This window comes from Rhinolophus hipposideros (assembly GCF_964194185.1).
Source record: "Rhinolophus hipposideros genome assembly, chromosome: 3".
In the NCBI taxonomy this organism is placed as follows: domain Eukaryota; kingdom Metazoa; phylum Chordata; class Mammalia; order Chiroptera; family Rhinolophidae; genus Rhinolophus; species Rhinolophus hipposideros.
The window spans coordinates 17,595,261-17,613,277 of NC_138049.1; the positions used below are offsets into that span (position 1 = coordinate 17,595,261).

The 18,017-nt window shown below is 33.5% G+C and overlaps 1 protein-coding gene and 1 pseudogene across 2 annotated transcripts in view; both read right to left on the reverse strand.

Moving 5' to 3' along the window:
• Positions 1-18,017, reverse strand: part of ADGB (androglobin) — a 134,219-nt gene that overhangs the window by 18,356 nt on the left and 97,846 nt on the right. The window contains exons 27-30 of the mRNA XM_081045108.1: positions 16,894-17,078; positions 12,661-12,857; positions 10,477-10,588; positions 4,644-4,810 (exon numbers count right to left, since the gene is read on the reverse strand). Of these exons, the coding sequence (XP_080901234.1) occupies positions 4,644-4,810; positions 10,477-10,588; positions 12,661-12,857; positions 16,894-17,078 (661 nt within the window). The remainder of the gene's footprint in view (positions 1-4,643; positions 4,811-10,476; positions 10,589-12,660; positions 12,858-16,893; positions 17,079-18,017) is intronic.
• Positions 1,327-3,729, reverse strand: LOC308490776 (calcium-independent phospholipase A2-gamma-like; annotated as a pseudogene). Its single transcript has 3 exons — positions 3,714-3,729; positions 3,137-3,328; positions 1,327-2,984 (listed from the first exon to the last, which is right to left on the reverse strand). The product of its transcript is annotated as a calcium-independent phospholipase A2-gamma-like (transcript).

The window sequence follows — 18,017 nt, forward strand, 5'->3', positions numbered from 1 at the left end:
AGTTTGATAGAGACGTGGGTTACATTGTGAATGCACTCGTCAAAACTCACTGAACTATATATTTAAGATTTTTACACTTCTCTCTATACAAAATTTACCTAAACTTAAAAATAATTAAATTACAGTTAGGCTCACTCATAGCATCTCTACACAAAATGAGGGTAGGAACAGTTGATCATTTCTAAGTCTGGATATTTTACTTGATAGACCAGGGGTACCAAAAAAATGTATACAAATGGATACTTTGATCAATGTGGCTCAAGCAGTAGTTCGCCGTAATCAGAAGCATCTGAACCCTGATGGTAACCACTTTGAGCATCTCTTATAACTGCAGAAGTCAAACGTGACTTGTACTTATCTTTTGTTACTGGTATACATTGAGTATTACAATTTTAATAGTTTTTCCTTTCTTAAAATGTGTACACATGTTTTTGGCACCTTCTGTATATTCATTATGCAAGTTAGCAACATGCTGATGTCTCATAGTATCACTTTCATGGACCTCAGGCTGGGAGTTCATTGACATAGGACTTGAAAGCATCTCTATGAGTGAGGCCCAATGGTGGCTGTCTGGTAGGGAGAGAGGCTTGAGCCTGATGTGGTTCCTAAGAACTTTAGATAAAGACTGAAACAATGTCAATTATCCCTAATTATCCATAATGTAGGTGAGGAAGTGGGGGTTGGAGGGGCCACTGAATAGAGTTTGCACTTGCAGTTGTTTTCTACAATATTTCCCTAATATTCTGATGAGAACTTAAATCTCACAATTGGAAATTCTTTTATTTCTTCCTTTAAAAATATAGTACATAAGCTTTTATCATCTTTTATATTGCTGGACAAATATGTTTATGAACAACTTTTCAGGAATCAAGTTTTGATGAGGGAAGAGGACACTGAAAGACTAAGGGAGGGCCACATGTCTTATGCAAATTTATGAATCCCGGTAAGCTTATTTGTTTTAAACATTAATAGTTTATTTTTGTTAATGATAGGAATATTTTCTCAATGAATTCAAATAATTGATTTTGTAACAGTGAATAAAAATCTGGAGCTGCATCTAGAAAAGTTTATTTTGAAGTTTCAAGGGGAAAAAGTGTTTGATTAAAGCTTACCTGTTTTTGAACCAAACAATGTTGAAACAAACAAATTTTGAATAGAAAGCTGTATCTGGTTCTTTCACATTTCAAATGTAATTGTCTTTTGATATAGAAAATTTCATTTTTCCACATTTGTTTAGATGGTATTATAGATAAAGGCAGTATATGGATTGTACAATGTAGCTAGCTAGTGAAAACCTAAGTACCGTAAATTTTTAAGACGTTAGCATTACGTTTTCAACATGACAGGATTGAATATAAAATAGGTGTCAGAAATCATAGATTATCAAGCATTATATGGACTTCTGTGTCTGTAGCATTGTTGATAACATTGGATAGCTTAGTTTTCAAGTTTGTGTGCTCATACATCATGGTGTTTCTCACGTTACTCTCATAATGCCCCACTCCCATTAGATAGTGTGCATTCTAATGAGATGTCTGGCCAAAGACATTTACAGCCATGCATTGCTAATGCTGAGGGGTTATTCAGAAGCAAACCTTCATCTTGAGGAAGATCATTTCCCAAACGCACACTCTGCAAAGTAGCCTGAAGCAGCTGGTGAGGTACTAATGGCCTGCCACGTTTTATACCAACAGCCTCCTAAAGAGTAAGAGTTGATTCCAGGAAAATGACCATCGTTCCTGAATATAAAAGCTGTTGCCATCTTCCTTCTGTTTACCATGGTACTTACTGCAGCTACTTTAGGATGTGTGCAATGTCTCATTGTTTCAGTCACTAGTGCATATCCCATTCTATCCTTAAGAATATTTCCCTATGTTTGACTGTCTTAAAATGCATAGCTCCAACTCACTTTTACTGTTTCAACAATGACATTTTGTGGAAACACAACTGAGCCTAATTTTCCATGAAGTTCTTCACATTCATAGAAGGGCGTATGAAACAATTCCAACATGAAAGTTAATAGAGCACCTGTGCTTACACCACAAATGCAGCTGAAGAGCTGATGAACTGGCTTTTGAGTAAAGGTTAACTAACTTGCACAGTGTCAGAAGACCAACCTTACCCGTTGTTCCTCCACCATCCACTGTTTTAATTAGAAATCCCTTTCCTTTCACTAGATTCACGCAGCCAACCAAGGCCAAAATTTCTCTAACTGCTGCCTAAAGAATGCCATCCTTTAATTTGTCTCAGTCACAATAAATATAGAATAATTCTTTTTTGGCAGCCACTCCTTTCCCTCAGGAAATTCTAGAAGACGAAAAGTCAATTTTCCAATCCTCTTAATGCAGAGCTTTGTTTGGGTCAGTTGTTCTTAATGCTTGAATTAATGCCCAAGTTCTGTCATCAGTACTCACCCTTGCAATCTTTCCTTATTGAGGAGATAAATGCTTTTTCTCCTCTGTGTTTTTGTCTTTGCTTATAGCCTGCTCAGTTTTAATCCCACTTCCTCTTCTGACTGAATCATACTTTAATGGGGGAAAAAACCCACCAGCATAACCACCTACTAAAGCTTGTATGCCTTCAGCGGGATGAGAAAGTTAGCAGTGCTTTGTATAGTAGAAACTGGGAGAACCTCAGGTGTCAGTCTCACTGGGAATTGCAAGCTTGTCCACAGTATACAAAGTTTCTGAGCCTGGCTTCTTATCTGACAGGACGCCAGTATCAGGAGAACTGCATTTCCTTTCTTCAACATTTTTATCTTCAATTTCTGATTTGTCCTGGAAATGTTTCTTTTCTTTTTTCTTTTTTTTTTTTTGAGACATTGTTTCTGCAGATTTGATGTATGAATTAATATGATTTGATAAAAAGTAGGATGACTCTCCAAATGTTGTGGTTAAATTATTTGCATAAAGAAAAAGGCTTTGTTTACTATATATCTTCATCTTCATATATAGCATGACTTCTCTTTTCTGGAAAATGCTTTCCTGCTAATTTAACACTATATTTTTTTCAGAGATTTCATGGTTTGTTTAAGATTTTTCTGTTTCAACCTGCCACCATCTCATACTCTTCTTAATACTCAAGAACTTGGCTTACCTTGAGCTAAGTGTAAAGAGTCGGTCTATTTACATCTTACTTTTCGTGTACGTAATCCTCTTTGTAGACTGATGTGGCTTATCTTCCAATAATATTTTGGTGAGCACAAAAATGCAGTTTCTTGCTCCTCTACTTCTCCAAAAGGCTTTTGCATTATGGGATGCCAGCTGCAACTGCTTCTGCAGCAGTGGGGATTCACCTCTTCCTGGCCTTGGCGTGGGCTGGGGCTGAGCTTCCAATACAACCAGGAGAGCAGCAATCTGGGCACACAACCCCCTCACTTCCCTCTGACCCCCAGGTCTGGCTTATTTACTTCCCAGTGTTTCCAAGAGGAGACTCCAACAGCTAAGAAATTAAATCTTGGAAATGCAAGTGGATAAGTTTTTCTTTTACTGGAGTCGGAGACAACCAAGTCATCATCTCCTAGTTGGTTAATTTTTCTTTAGTGTCTATTTTACTCGTGGTACCAATATCCTATTTAGTTAATCCAGCTGGAAACCTGGGAGATATCCTTTATTCCTTCTTGCTCCTTAGCATCCACTTGGATTAATAACTATATAACCTGCTTGTTGCCTAGAACTTTATTTGTCCTATTCTTCCTTTCTTTGGATCTGTACCCGGTACAGCTCGCATGCTATTACCTGGATTGCTGTAGTATTTTCTTAGATGCTTTCCCCATCTCTAGCTTTCCCCCTTTAAGTTCATACCCTTAAAAATCACCGGGTTATCTGCAATATAAATCTGATCATGGTAATACACTTTTTAAACCTCTAACCTCCCAAATCTGCTTAGCTTAGCAATGATTACAAATGGTGGAAAGATTTTGTCCTCATAGTTATTTTGTGTACAGTGTTTTTGAATAACTTGAAGCTGAGTATCTTTAGGCCTGTGCTTGCACTCCACAAATTTGCCACCACATCTTCTTTGTTTCCCCTAATCAGTATAATTATCTATCTAACCCTGAAAGAATTGGAATCAGGAGCCCTGGAGTCCTGATGGAGTCCCAGGCTTCTAATGAGATGCTCCTCAATCTGACCCTTACTTAACCCTCCAGCCTCATATTTCATGCTTTAATAATTTAAAAAAAACAAAAACAAAAAAACAGATTGTGTTGGATTTTGCCTCAGCATGTCTTTGCCCATTGACTCAGTTCAGGAATCTGTTCCTCTACAGAGAAGCTAGAATGGACACCTGTCCTTTCTACCACTGCACATACAATATCTAGCATTAAACTCTGTTTATTTTCAGTTTCCTCCATTGTACTGTGACTTCTATGAGGGTAAGACCTGTATAATATTAATAATAGAAACTTAAGTCCCCCAAACAGTGTTTTACATATTAAAAGTTCAATTAATGCTTTTTGATACTAAACTAGAGAAGACTACTTACAGAAGACATCCATGGAACATCCTTAAGGAATCTAGATAGCTGCTGAAACCAGGGAAGTAGAATTTTTTCAGTTTTGTTCTCAGGAGAGATGGGCAACTAATAACCCAATGAACCTAAATTTATTAAGTGACTCCAATGAGAAAAAGTACCACACCCACCTGAGGCTCAAAGCGAGCTGCTTGTTTTTCTTTGCTTGTCTTTTCTTTCTCAGACTTTTCTTTGCCTTTCTTTGTTCTGGATGTTCCTGAAGATTTTTGCCCCTCACTAATAGCATGGAAATCTGGGCTTCCCAAGGGAATTAACTCCTCGTGTTTCTCTCCATGAGCTAGAAAGAAATAAAAAATGGAAACCAGTGAATTACAGCAATAAAATCATAACATGTAGGAACAAGAGAGCAAGTCAGAAAAAAAAAAAAAAAAGGTTAGTCTAAAATGTTTGGATTGTTCTTTTTTTTTAACAAGCAAAATAAACAGCTCTTTTATAAAAATCTCTGTGACTCCCTTTTATAAAATTGAGCAATAATTCATACACCATAAACTCACCATTTAAGAGTATAAATCAGTGGGTTTTGGTATATTCAGAAGATTATGCAACCATCCCTATCTAATTCGTTTCTAATCTAAGTGATTTCTGTTCATTTTGTTGCTTAATTGCTTTGACTAGTATCTTTAGTATAATATTGGGTGTAAGTGGTCAATTTCAAAATAATTAAGTCGCTCATATTCATAGCTATTGGTAATCCATTAAGGCAGAAATACAGAGAATTAGGTGAGGTCAGAAATCCTTTGTAGCTAAGGACCCAGAGAAGAGGACAGGGCTCCAAGTGACAGCTCAGGAAGCATGTCACAAGGGCAGTGAGGACTGAAGCTAACTGCCATTGCAAGCACAATGAGTGGATCAACAGACATATTCAGTCCGAGAGGTGCCTTGCACACTTTCCACTTCCATGACATTTATTCATACATTAATTTGTGTTCTCTTCTGGTAAACAAGTATTCTAGGTTGGAGTCTTACCTACATTATATTTCAGATACTTAGTGGTGCTGGGCAGTGGGGGTGTCACCTCTGGGAGGAGAGGTTGAGACAGAATGAAGAGATGTTTCAGCAAAATTTATATTTCATGAGCTTACCTAGAGAATGTGTGAAACGCTATCTGTCTTTGGGGTTTTTAAGTACATCATTAGTAAGCAGTAGCACAGCCACTGGTTCAAAAAATAATTTTTGAGCCACTGAAGGTGCCTCAATACATATGAATAGCAAAGAGGCAGCTATACACAAAACCTCTTTGGGGGGTTATACACAAAACATATGAATAGCAAAGAGGCGGCAGCTATGAACTCTGGTGCTACCACTTCTTCACATGTGTCCATGTTAGATATTGTAAAAGATCACAAGACTTTCTCACTGACCCTGAAATAGCCCCAGAGTCTTTTCTAGAACAGAAGGCCAGGACACCATTAGCACTTACACACTCCTGCTGTCCCTGGCATAGCATGTTCATGCATTTATTCAGTAAGCATTTACTTACATCTATCTGGTTCTGGAGATAAAACGATGAGGCTGAGGCAGAGCCCTGGTCCCAGTGAGAGGAGGACAGTCAGGGAGGCAGACAAGTTAGGGATTCCCATAGAGTGATCTATGGATACACACTCAATATATTTGAAAGGAAATGGGGATTCTCAGTGTCAATTATTCTTATAAATTTTCTTTGAATTTTATGTCCCACACTAGAATCTGTCCCTTCGAATAAAGGTTTAGCTCACTAATGATAGTTTTCTGCTAGCTTCAGTAATAAACAAAACTTCACTAACTCTTTAACTAATCAAGTCCATGCAGATAGTACAAGCAAGCAAATACATGAGCAGACTTTTTTTGGTAATTAGTAAATAAGGGCAATAATAAGAGTAGCTTACATATGTCCTTTCATTCACTCATTCAACCAATATTAGGAAATGATTACTGCTTGTGTAGTCTGCACGATGAATAATGCAAGAGATCAAACAAGCAAGAATTGACAAAATGCCCTACTCTCAAGGGACCATTCTAGTAGGGAATAAAGACAATAAACAAGTAAAGCACTCTGTTAGAGGGTGATCAGAACTACAGACTTGTGTTTATCAGGTACAGGATACACAGGCATTAAAAATTCTAGAATAAAACAAACTAAGTTTCAATGGTGGTTACTATGGGCATTGGGACTGAGGATTATGGAGTCAAAAAAAAATGGAGACTTTTACATTTTATGTCATGCCCCCCTACCCCTTTTTAAGACTTTATTTTTTTAAGAGAAGTTTTAGGACCACAGCAAAGTCGACCGGAAAGTACAGATATTTTCCCGTATGCTCCCTACCCCCAACATGTACAACCTCCCCCACTGTCAGCACCCCACACCAGAGGGGGACATTTGTCACAAAGGACCCACCTCCACACACACACATCATCACCGAAATCCCATAGTTTAACTTCGGGTTCACTTTTGGTTTTGTACATTCTGTGGGTTTGGGAACATGTACAATGACATATGTTCATCATTACAATAGCATGCAGACTATGTTCACTGCCCTAAAATTCCTCTGGGCTCCACCTACTCATCCCTCCCCAACTCTGACCCCTGGTAACTCTTGATCGTTTTACTCTCTCCATAGTTTTATCTTTTCCAGTGAGAATCATACATTATGTAGCTTTTTTCAGGTTGGCTTCTTTCACTTCATAATATGTACTTTAGGCTGCTTCATGTCTTTTCGTATCATGAGGCGTAATGAACATTCTGAAAGGTTGTGCAGCTGTTAGGAGACATTGGAATTCTGACAAAATGAATACACGGGGCATTCAGCTGAGGCTCAAGAAAGGCTATTTTTTAAGGGTAAAGCTACCCTAACCCTAGAGCAATGGAAACTCTGGACTTGATTTAAGAAAGCTTAGAACCAAGTCTTGATAGGATTAAGATAAACTGTAAATAAACTGTCTGGCAGAAGAAAATTCAAACTCACCTATTTCTGACTTAGGTGAAATAAGTCAGACTGAGAAAGACAGATATTGTGCAATCTCACTTATATGTGGAATCTAAAGAACAAAATAAATGAACAAACAAAACAGAAAAAGACTCATAGATACAGAGAACAAACTGATGATTACTAACTAGAAGGGAAGGGGTTTGGGGGGCTGGGTGAGAAAGGTAAAGGTATTAAGAAGTACATATTGGTAGTTATAAAATAGTCATGGGGGTGTAAAGTACAGTATGGGGAATATGGCCAATAATATAAAAACTATGTATAGTGTCAAAGGGGAGGATCACTTGATAATTTATGTGATGTCTAACCACTACCCTGTACACCTGAAACTAATATAAACTATTATATAATATTGAATGTCAACTAAAATTAAAAAAAATAGTCACAGGATATAAAGTACAACATAAGGAATATAGTCAATAATATTGTAATAACTATGTACAGTGTCAGATGGGTAATAGATTTATTGGTGTTATCACTTTGTGAGGTTTGTAAATGTCTAGTCACTATGTTGGTTTGTACACCTGAAACTAATACAAAATTATTAATTCTTCCAATATAACCACATGAGATATCTTTCATTTTTTTTGTGCTTTTCTTCAGTTTCTTTCATCAATGTCTTATAGTTTTCAATGTATAGATCTTTCACTTCCTTCGTTAAATTTATACCCAGGTATTTTATTCTTTTTGTTGCAATTGAAAATCACAATTTTTCTTGATTCTTCTTTTTATTAGTTCATTATTTGTATATGAAAATGCAATTGATTTTTTATATTGATTTTGTATCCTGCAACTTTACTTAATTCATTTATTAGTTCTAACAGGTTTCTTTCATGGAGTTTCAGAGCTTTTTACATATACTATTATATCATCTGCAAATAGAGATGGTTTTACTTTCTTTCTTTTTTGCCTAATATATATCTGGCTAGGGCTTCCAGTACCTTGTTGAATAAAAGTGGCAAGAGTGGGTATCTTTGTCTTGTTTCTGATCTTAGAGGAAAAGTTTTCAGCTTTTTACTTTTGAATATGTTATCTATGGGCTTGTCATATATGACCTTTATTATGTTCAGGTAAGTTCCGCTATATCTATTTGTTGAAAGTTTTTATCCTAAATGGATATTCAATAATGTCAAATGTTTTCTTCATCTGATTTTTATCCGTCATTTTGTTAATGTGATGTATCACACTGATTTATTTGTGGGTGTTGAACCATCCTTGTGTCCGTGGAATAAATCCCACTTGTTTATGGTATATGATCCTTTTAATGTATTGATGAATTCAGTTTGCTTGTATTTTATTGATTAATTTTGCACCATTGTCATCAGGGATATTGGGCTATAGTTTCTTTTCTTATAGTGTCATTGTCTCATTTTGGTGTCAGGGTAATGCTGAGCTCATAAAATTAGTTTGGAAATACTCTTTTCTCTTATAATTTGTGGAAGAATTTGAAAAGTATTGGTATTAATTCTTTAAATATTGGGTGGAATTCACCATTGAAGCCATCTGGTCCTGGACATTTCTTTGTTCGGAGCTTTTTATTATTGACTCAAGCTCCTTACTAATAATTGTTCTATTTACATTTTCTACTTATTTATGTTTCAGTCTTGGTATGTCTTTAGTTTCCAGAAATTTAACCATGTCTCCTAGGTTGTACAGTTTTTTGGCATATAATTGTTCAGAATAGTCTCTGATGTTCCTTTATATTTCTGTGGTATCAGTTAGAATATCTTCTTTTTCATTTCTAATTTTGAGTCCAATTTTTTTTGTAAGTCTAGAATAAAGTTTGTCTATTTTGTTTATTTTTTCAAAAAAAAAGCTCTGTTTCATTGAGGTTTTCCATTGCTTTTTGGTTTCTATTTTATTTATTTCCCCTTTCATATTTTTATTTCCTTCTTACTATTATCTCTGAACTTACTTTGTTCTTTTTCTAGTTCCTTGAGGTGTAAAGTTAGGTTATTTGTTATCTGACTTTTTTTTTTTTTTCTTAATTTAGGTGTCACTGTAATGAATTTCCCTCTTAGAACTGCTTTTGCTGCATCCTACACATTTTGATATGTTGCATTTCCATTTTCATTTGTCCCTAGTATTATTTTAATTTGACTTTTGATTTCTTCTTGCACACATTGGTTGTTCCATAGCATTGTATTTAATCTTCACATATTTGTGATTTTTAAAAATTTTCTTCTGGTAATTGATTTCTAGTTTCATACCATTTTGATCAAAAAAAGATGCTTTATGGGATCAGACAATTAAGTTTGCAAACTCATCCTAGAAAATGTGCTACATACCTCATTGCTGAATATCACTATGGTAACCTTTGAAGTTCTCCCCTTGGAAAGCTATGAACATCGCCAGCACCTAGTTCACCCTTGAAAGCAATTTTGGAACTCTTTTTCTGTAATGACCATCTGGAATATCATCATATTACCCTTGATATCCTGAATGTCATCAAAATGTCTTCCTTTCAATATTTCCTTTATCTTAAGGTAAAGAAAGAAGTCATTGGGGGCCAGATCAGGTGCGTGGGGAGGGTGTTCCAATATAGTTGTTTATTGGCTAAAAACTCCTTCACACACATTGCCATGTGAGCTAGTGCATTGTCATGATGCAAGAGCCATGAATTTTGGCACAAAGTTCAGGTCATTTTTACCTAACTTTTTCACGCAGCCTTTTCAGCACTTCCAAATAGTAAACTTGGTTAACTGTTTGTCCAGTTAGTAGAAATTCATAATAAATAATCTCTCTGATAACAGAAAAGGTTAGCAACATCGTTGCAACAAGCTCGAGAACTTAATTGTCCGATCTCATATTTTTGGTCTTTATAAACCAAGCTAGTAAAAAATTTGCAACATGTAATCAAATAACAATACAGGAAATGTCATAGATTGTAAGCAATATGTGTTAATAACCACACGACAAATTTACTATTAAATATTTATACAAAATATAACATGCATAAATAATATTTAGAGTGACATACCTTTGTTATCATTTTTCTCTAAGTCTTTTAGTGCTTGAACAAACATCAGCTGACTTTCGGTGAGAGGCCAACTGTTATACAATACCAAACACTGTATAATATACTTGTAAATCTGAAATAAAATGCAATGTTTAAGCAAAATCAGTAAGAATAAATATAATATGTTCCTAGGAATTTATTATTTTAAACGTATGATGAATGTATGCTATTCTGGATCATACAATCATAATTTAATTAAGTACTATCAGATGTTCTTGAAACTCTATAACACCACACTCTATAAAAGTGTATCCTCACCTCCCCACCAAGACCTGCTATATATTCTAATATTTATAATTTTTGCATCCATGCTTGTAAATAAAATTTATTTCTTTTATTTTTGTTACTCATCAGTTTTGGAATTAGGATTACATTAATCTCTGAGAAAAGATTAGAAAGTTTATCCTGTTTTTCTGTTTTGTAGAACAATTTACTTCTTGAAAGTCTATTAGATCTATCCAATAAAGACAGCTGGGTCTATGGCTTTTTGGAAAGATAAGACTTAAATGATCATTTCAGTTTTATTTCTTCTTCTTCTTTTTCTCCTTCTCCTTCTTCATTATTATTATTTTTTTTTTCTATTTTATAGTGAGGCAGTTTTGCCATTCCTCCGCTTAACCTAGTAACTTACCATGCTATTTTTTCTAAGTTTTAAATTTGCTAGCATAGAGTTGTGAATAACACTTTAATTTTGTTGTTGTTGTTGTTGTTAAGAAACCTGTTGTTTGGAGTTGTACCTCAATCCTATTTTTTTGTTAGGTATTTGATTTGTGTATAGTTTCTTTCTTGATTGGTCTTATGATAAGCATGTCTACTTTATTATTCTTTTTAAAATTAAGTGTTTATTAATCTTCCTATATTTTGTTCCTCATTGTTATTAAATTTTTTTTCTTTTGCTCTTTTTCTAACTTTTTGTTGAAGTAGCTTAGCTCATTTGGTGCTTTTTAAAATCATTCATGCTTTTGATGAATTAATTTTGAAAGTTAACATTTTACTGAATGCTACTTTAGATGTAGCTTACAAATTTTGATTTATAGCCTTTTATTGTTTTGAGTACGCATATTTCATAATCCTTTTTTGATGTTCTTTTGAACATCAAAAATAGAGGATTACTTTATCTTATTTTGTTTCCACATTTATGGGATTTTAAGCTGTTTATTAATTTCTATATCATTGCATTTTTTTGTTCAAATCAATACAATAGTTTGTTTTTTTATTGAGGCTTCCTGTGTGTGTTATGAAAAAAATGTTTTCTGTTTATTATGTTAAGTGTTCTATACAGATATCTAAAGGATTAAGCTTATAACTAAAATTTTCAAATCCTAACAGTCATAAGTATTTTACTTTTCCACCTTGATCTATCAGTTTCTGAGAGGTGTGTGTTCAACTCTTCAACTATTAATCGTTAGCTTACTTCTTTTTCTCTGTAGTTTTTGCTTTTTATCCATCAAGTCTGAGTAGTTAGGTACTTGTATGTTTGTTATGATAATATTTGCTTTATTCTTCCTTGTATTTATGTGTAATGTCCTTCATGAATTCTATATATTGAGATATTAAGATGTTATCATAGCTCTCTCTTGGTTTAACTTTAAGCTTTCTGTGCCTTTAGTTTGAAAGCATCCCTTTTAGACTACTTATAGTTGGATCCTGGTTTTCATCTAACTTTAAATTTTTTACTTTTTAATTGATTAGTAATCAATTTGTATTTATTGTAATTGTTGTCTTATTAAGATTTATATCTGCCATTTTATTGTCTTAATTTTTTTATTTTGTAATGCATAGGTCATGTTTTCTTCTGTTGCATTAAGTTATGGTATATGCATTGTTTTCCATTTCTTTAATTAAGTCATACAAATCAGTTTGTATTAATATGTGACCCTTTTCAAAGTTATGTAGCCTTTTATAACTCATATAACAAGATAAGTACATTTACATTACAGGGTTAATATACAGAATAAATTTGTCACATATTTGAAAACCTTGGCACAGAGAAATTGTTCAATAATTGTCTAATTCTTCAATTCTGATTATGCACTGATGGCATTTCATATTGAAATAATTATACATTGACAGTTTTTAGGAAGAGCATTATTGTGATTTATGTTAGATTTTTAGGATCAGTATCATTGAATAATGTAAACATACCTGCTGGTGTGTGCTGGCACTTTCTTCTACAGTGGCCACACTCATAGTTTCATCTTCTAAAATGGACTGACCAGAGTCTGCTACTGCACTTCCAGGTCTGCCCTTATAGGATTTCTGACTGCTCTGGGCAAATTTCTTCTTGTACAATTCTTGCTCTTTCTTGGATGAAACATGACTTAAAATAATTTGTTTGCTAGCTGAATAGAAAAAATATTATGTTTAAGTTAAAATATGTGAAATGCATACTCAGTATTGACTACATTGTATATCTTTATAAGACACTCAAAAGAACACATCAATTTGTTTTGTTTTAAGGAGATAAAAAAAAAAAAATCACTGGCTTCCTGGAAATATTCTGGCCTTAAAGAAACTCACTATAAAAGTATGTGACTTGCACAGAACAATGTATCTTCTGAGCAACCAGTGATTGCTAAAATAATATGCAATAATTCAACAATATTTCAGTCATTCTGTGCCATTCAAATGGCGCTAAACTAATAAACATAATGTGACTTCTTTAGTGTTTAATAGTCTGTGTGTATATGTTATCACACTTATTAAAAACTTTCACTTTAATTTTTAATTTCTACATTATTTTGTAAATAACAATAATATAAGTACCACTGGGAGGGATAAAAGTAAAAATGTGCTGTATGTTTTTAATTAAATCATTAAATGTGTATTGAGGGAACATAAGTGAATGACACAGGGAAATTCCAATTTCATCTATGACAGAACAATGGGCATTGGATTTATTCTCATAGAATAACAAATGATGAAATTGAACGAAATGTATAAATCAACGGTTTGCAGCATTGGGCAACAGATAGCCCAGGACTGTGATCCTTGAGAAAAGGGAAACGTATAAGATGATCTCTCCACTTCCCTAGATTTCTGCTTGCCAGAAAGTTAACTGTGGCACAAGGAATTAGACTTCAAACAGTGAACCGCAGTATTGTCACATTCAGGAAGTAAATATTTGAGTTTGGACCTTTTGAGACAACTGCAATTTGTGAGGCAGAGTACCAGAGAGGAGGCATCTGAGCAGCCCAGAAATATGCACAGGGTTCCACCTGAGTCTTTAACTGACTTCTAAACGTCATCTGTACAAACACCTAACAGGGCGTGGCAAACAACTACTGGGAGAGCATGAGCATAATGAAGATTCTGAAGGTTGTGCAGTTGTTAGGAGACATTGGAATTCTGACAAAATGAAGGAAATTTAATGAATACACAGGGCATTCAGCTGAGGCTCAAGAAAGGCTATTCTTTAAGGGTAAAGCTACCCTAACCCTAGAGTAATGAAAATTCTAGACTTGATTTAAGAAAGCTTAGAACAAGTCTTGATTGGATTAAGATAAACTGTAAATAAACTGTCTGCCAGAAAAAAATTCAAACTCTTTCAGTGCAGAGCATAATCTAGACTCCATACAATAGCATAATACTCCACAATATAAAAAGGAAAGGATTAGCAACATGTATATATCTTAAAAACATTATACTGAGCAAAAAATACCAGTGTGAAAGACTATTTACATGCTTTCAATTTCATGAGCTTCTAGAACAGGTAAAACTAATGTATTGTGATGGAAATGTGAGCTGTGATCTTCTCAATTCTCTGCTCCTCCAAATTCTTATTCATATTGAAAAGACATATCCCTGGGCTAATGACAACTCACACATTGTTGCCAGGGTTAATAAGAGAGGAAAAAGAGTTGTGCTTGGGTACATCTATTTAAAAAAAAAAAGAAACATATAAATAATAAAAATAAAAATATAATAATATTATTAATATTATTATATTAATAATAAATAATACAAATAACGAGACAGTTGTTTTTAGTAATTTTCTTGTACACTTAAGGTATGAACATAAACACTATTAGGAGTTCAGGAAGAGTGCTGACTACCAAATAGTTACGCAAATGTCAATGAGAAGATATAATCAATCATAAAATAAAACATAATGGCAGAATTCAGGAAAAGTATATTTATCCAAATAAATGTAGATGAATTATATTACTTTATTTTAGAGACTAGAATCTTGGACTGAGTAGAAAAAAATATCCATTTATTAGAGAAGGATTGAAAGACTAAATGGATGAACACAAATGAACAGGCAAATGATAAATGGAAGAATCAATGTTAATATCAGACAACCTATTAAAGTTGAAAGCCTGCTTTATATTCATTTTAAAAATACAACATCAAAATATATAAAGCAAACGTGGAACTTTATGCAACTGGCAACACAGCATAGAAATATGCAAAACTAAAAAATACTAGACATAAATATTTACAGATTTTACAAAGAATGTAGAAGATCTTAACATACTTTTCTCAAAAACTTACATGCCAGTAAGATAAAATGTGACAATCTTGAAATTTTTAAATATCACAATTAGCAGGTTTTATTTTTATTAGAGAGTGCGTGTATTTAGTCATTAAACTATTTATCTCCAAAATAGAGCATATGTTTTCTTTACAAACCTCACTGTAACAGTAACCAAAACTGATTTGAATCAAGTCACAGGGAAAGCATCAAATTCCCAAAATAGAAAATAGATAAGCCACACTCTTTAACTCTACAAAATTTAATTAGCTATTCATAACAAAAGACTAGCCAAAACAATTTTATTATTTGGAAATTGCAAAAATTTATAAATGTCTAAAGTTAAAGAGAAAAATCAAAGTTAAATAATAAGCCGTGGCCAACTATTATAACACTATATATAAAATGGGCATTCTGGCTTCCTACAAATATAATATATATAGCTAGACTGGGAAAATGTACATTATTAAATTTGTTTTATTTAAAAATAAAACTTAAAACATGAATTAAACTTTCAACTGGTGAAACTAGAATAAAGAACAATAGATAAAATTTAAAAGTATAGGGAAAGGTTTAAATGTTAAATGTGAATATCGATAAAATAGATTATAAATATAAAAGAGCCATTAGGCTTGAGTGATGAATCCAAATTCAATCTAATAAATCAAAAACAGGGAAATCTCTTAAAAGTCTGATCAAAAATACATTTTAAAAACCCAAATAAATAATATTTAAAAATGGTTATGGAAACATATCCAGAAGAAATTTTAAAAAGTTAAAAGACTCCTGTATACAGATATATGCAGATACATGTGAAATACTAAGTAAAACTGTCACTTTTAAATAAAAATACATACTGTTAAAATGAAAAAAGTTTGGTAAAAATAAACATTGAAATTATTAAAAAGGTAATTAAAAATAAAGGAAAACTTATGCCCTGAAAACATTAGACTTAGTTTTTAGATCAAATCTAATAAACTATTAAAAACCAAATGACTCCTATAGTAAGTATTTAAATGGCTTCCAAAGTTTGAAAGTTTCAAAATTAATTTTAAAAATTTGTCATAATTCTAACTTGAGAACCTCAAGAGTAGTGCACAATGCATACACAAAGAAAAACACCCATAGTTATTGATACGATCCAACAAACTAAATAAAACTATATTCTAAATATAGGAATGTATTAAAAATCTTAAGCAAATATGTTTTATTCTAAGAAGCGTTCCAAATTAAAAATTAATTTATAAAATTTAAAGGGGTAAAAACTTGACGATGTCTATAAACCACAGAAAACTAATTAATAAAGTTCAAAACCCATTCCATATTAAAATTCTTATCTATCACTCAAAGTAACTTTCTTAAATTTTATGAAGAAGTCAACAACAAACAAAGGAACTTTCTTAAATTTTATTAGAAGTCAACAACAAACATAGTACTTAATGGTAAATTCTATAAGCTTTCCTATTTAAGGAAAGGAAACATATCATCATCACTCTTATTTAACATACATTTGGAGGTCCCAGCCAATGCCACAAATTAGAAAAAAAAAAGTTATAGTTTTAAGAAGAAATATCAATTATCAAAATAAGTAAAATCCAAGTTTTGTTTAAAATGAGAAAATGAAGAATAGAGGTACAAAAGCTAAAATATTAAGGGTATTTTTTTCTGGATAGAATGATTACAACGGATTTCTTGTTCCCTTGTTTATAATTTTCTATTTTTCTACGTTAGGCTGGTGTTCTTTTTATAGTCAGAATCAAGTTCCTGAAATAACAATATGTATTTCACCATATCACTGTTATCCATTATTTCAGAAATAATTTTATGTCGTTAATTAATAACTCAGTTCTGTAAAATAAATACCAATTTATAAATAACTGATTTTGAAAAGCCAAACTTACACTGGGAACTCAAAGCATTCTCACTCCCCAGGAAGTTAAATGCTGGGATTATAGCTTGGCCTTTCCCAATGGTGCTCACAATAGTTTCTTCATTTTCTAAGATCTGTAGCTTGACGAATACATCTGGTTTGGATGTGCGCACCTGTATTGTTACAAGATGTGGCAATACAACTTTAACTGAATACCTAGAAAGAAAAACATTCAAATTTATAAGCAAGTCTATTGGTCTTTCCTTTAAGTAAGTAAAGCAAACTATAATTTACTGACCACATAATCTAAAAGTAAAACCACTTTGCAAAGTTGACCAAAATCCTGGAAATATTAGTGCTATTATACACGTGGGCAAAATTTCCAGCATACTATGGTAAAATGAAATAAGTATAGGACATTTATTATCAGCAAATTCCAAACAGGAAATGTCACTTTTTGTTTGGATATGGTATGCACTCACTTATGAAACTCGATAGATCTGCAAACTATTGCCACACCAAACCTTTCCATTATGTGTGGACAAAGAGCCCAACTGTCAAAAGACAGTACCCCTGAAGCCTCACTGCTAACAGCGTTTTCTTTGATTCACCAAATACAGAGAAGTCAAAAGTAGAACCCACCACCTGCATTCTCGCCCTTGACCGTGGGAGTTGGGAACCTCTGGCAAAAAAACTGGAACGTACAGTCTAACTCCATCCCAACTCCTCTCTTAGCAAAATTAAGTGTTTCTGTTTTGTTTCGTTTTTTTCTCCCCCTCCCCCCACCCTTTAATCTAGATGAATCCTTGCAAATGCTCAGGATCCTATCAACTTTCCATTTCTCTAAAATTGGCTTTTCTGAATATCCTATCTTTCCTATATCTTAAAGACTTCCCCGCTTGATTCCTCTTGTTGTTTTTTGTACACTTGCAGGTCTCATCCATCTTAAAAACAGATCAAAACAAACAAACAAACAAAATCTCCAGTCAATCCTGCAGCCCAGACTTTGCTCTATTTCATTCCTTCCCAGCTCTCCACCTAAGGAGACAACTTCCACTGTCCTCATCTCCTCACCTTCTAATAGCTCACAGCACTCCACTCTGCCCAGATAGAGGTGCTAAACTGGCTTTTGCCAGTTTCAAGCAGCTTGTCACC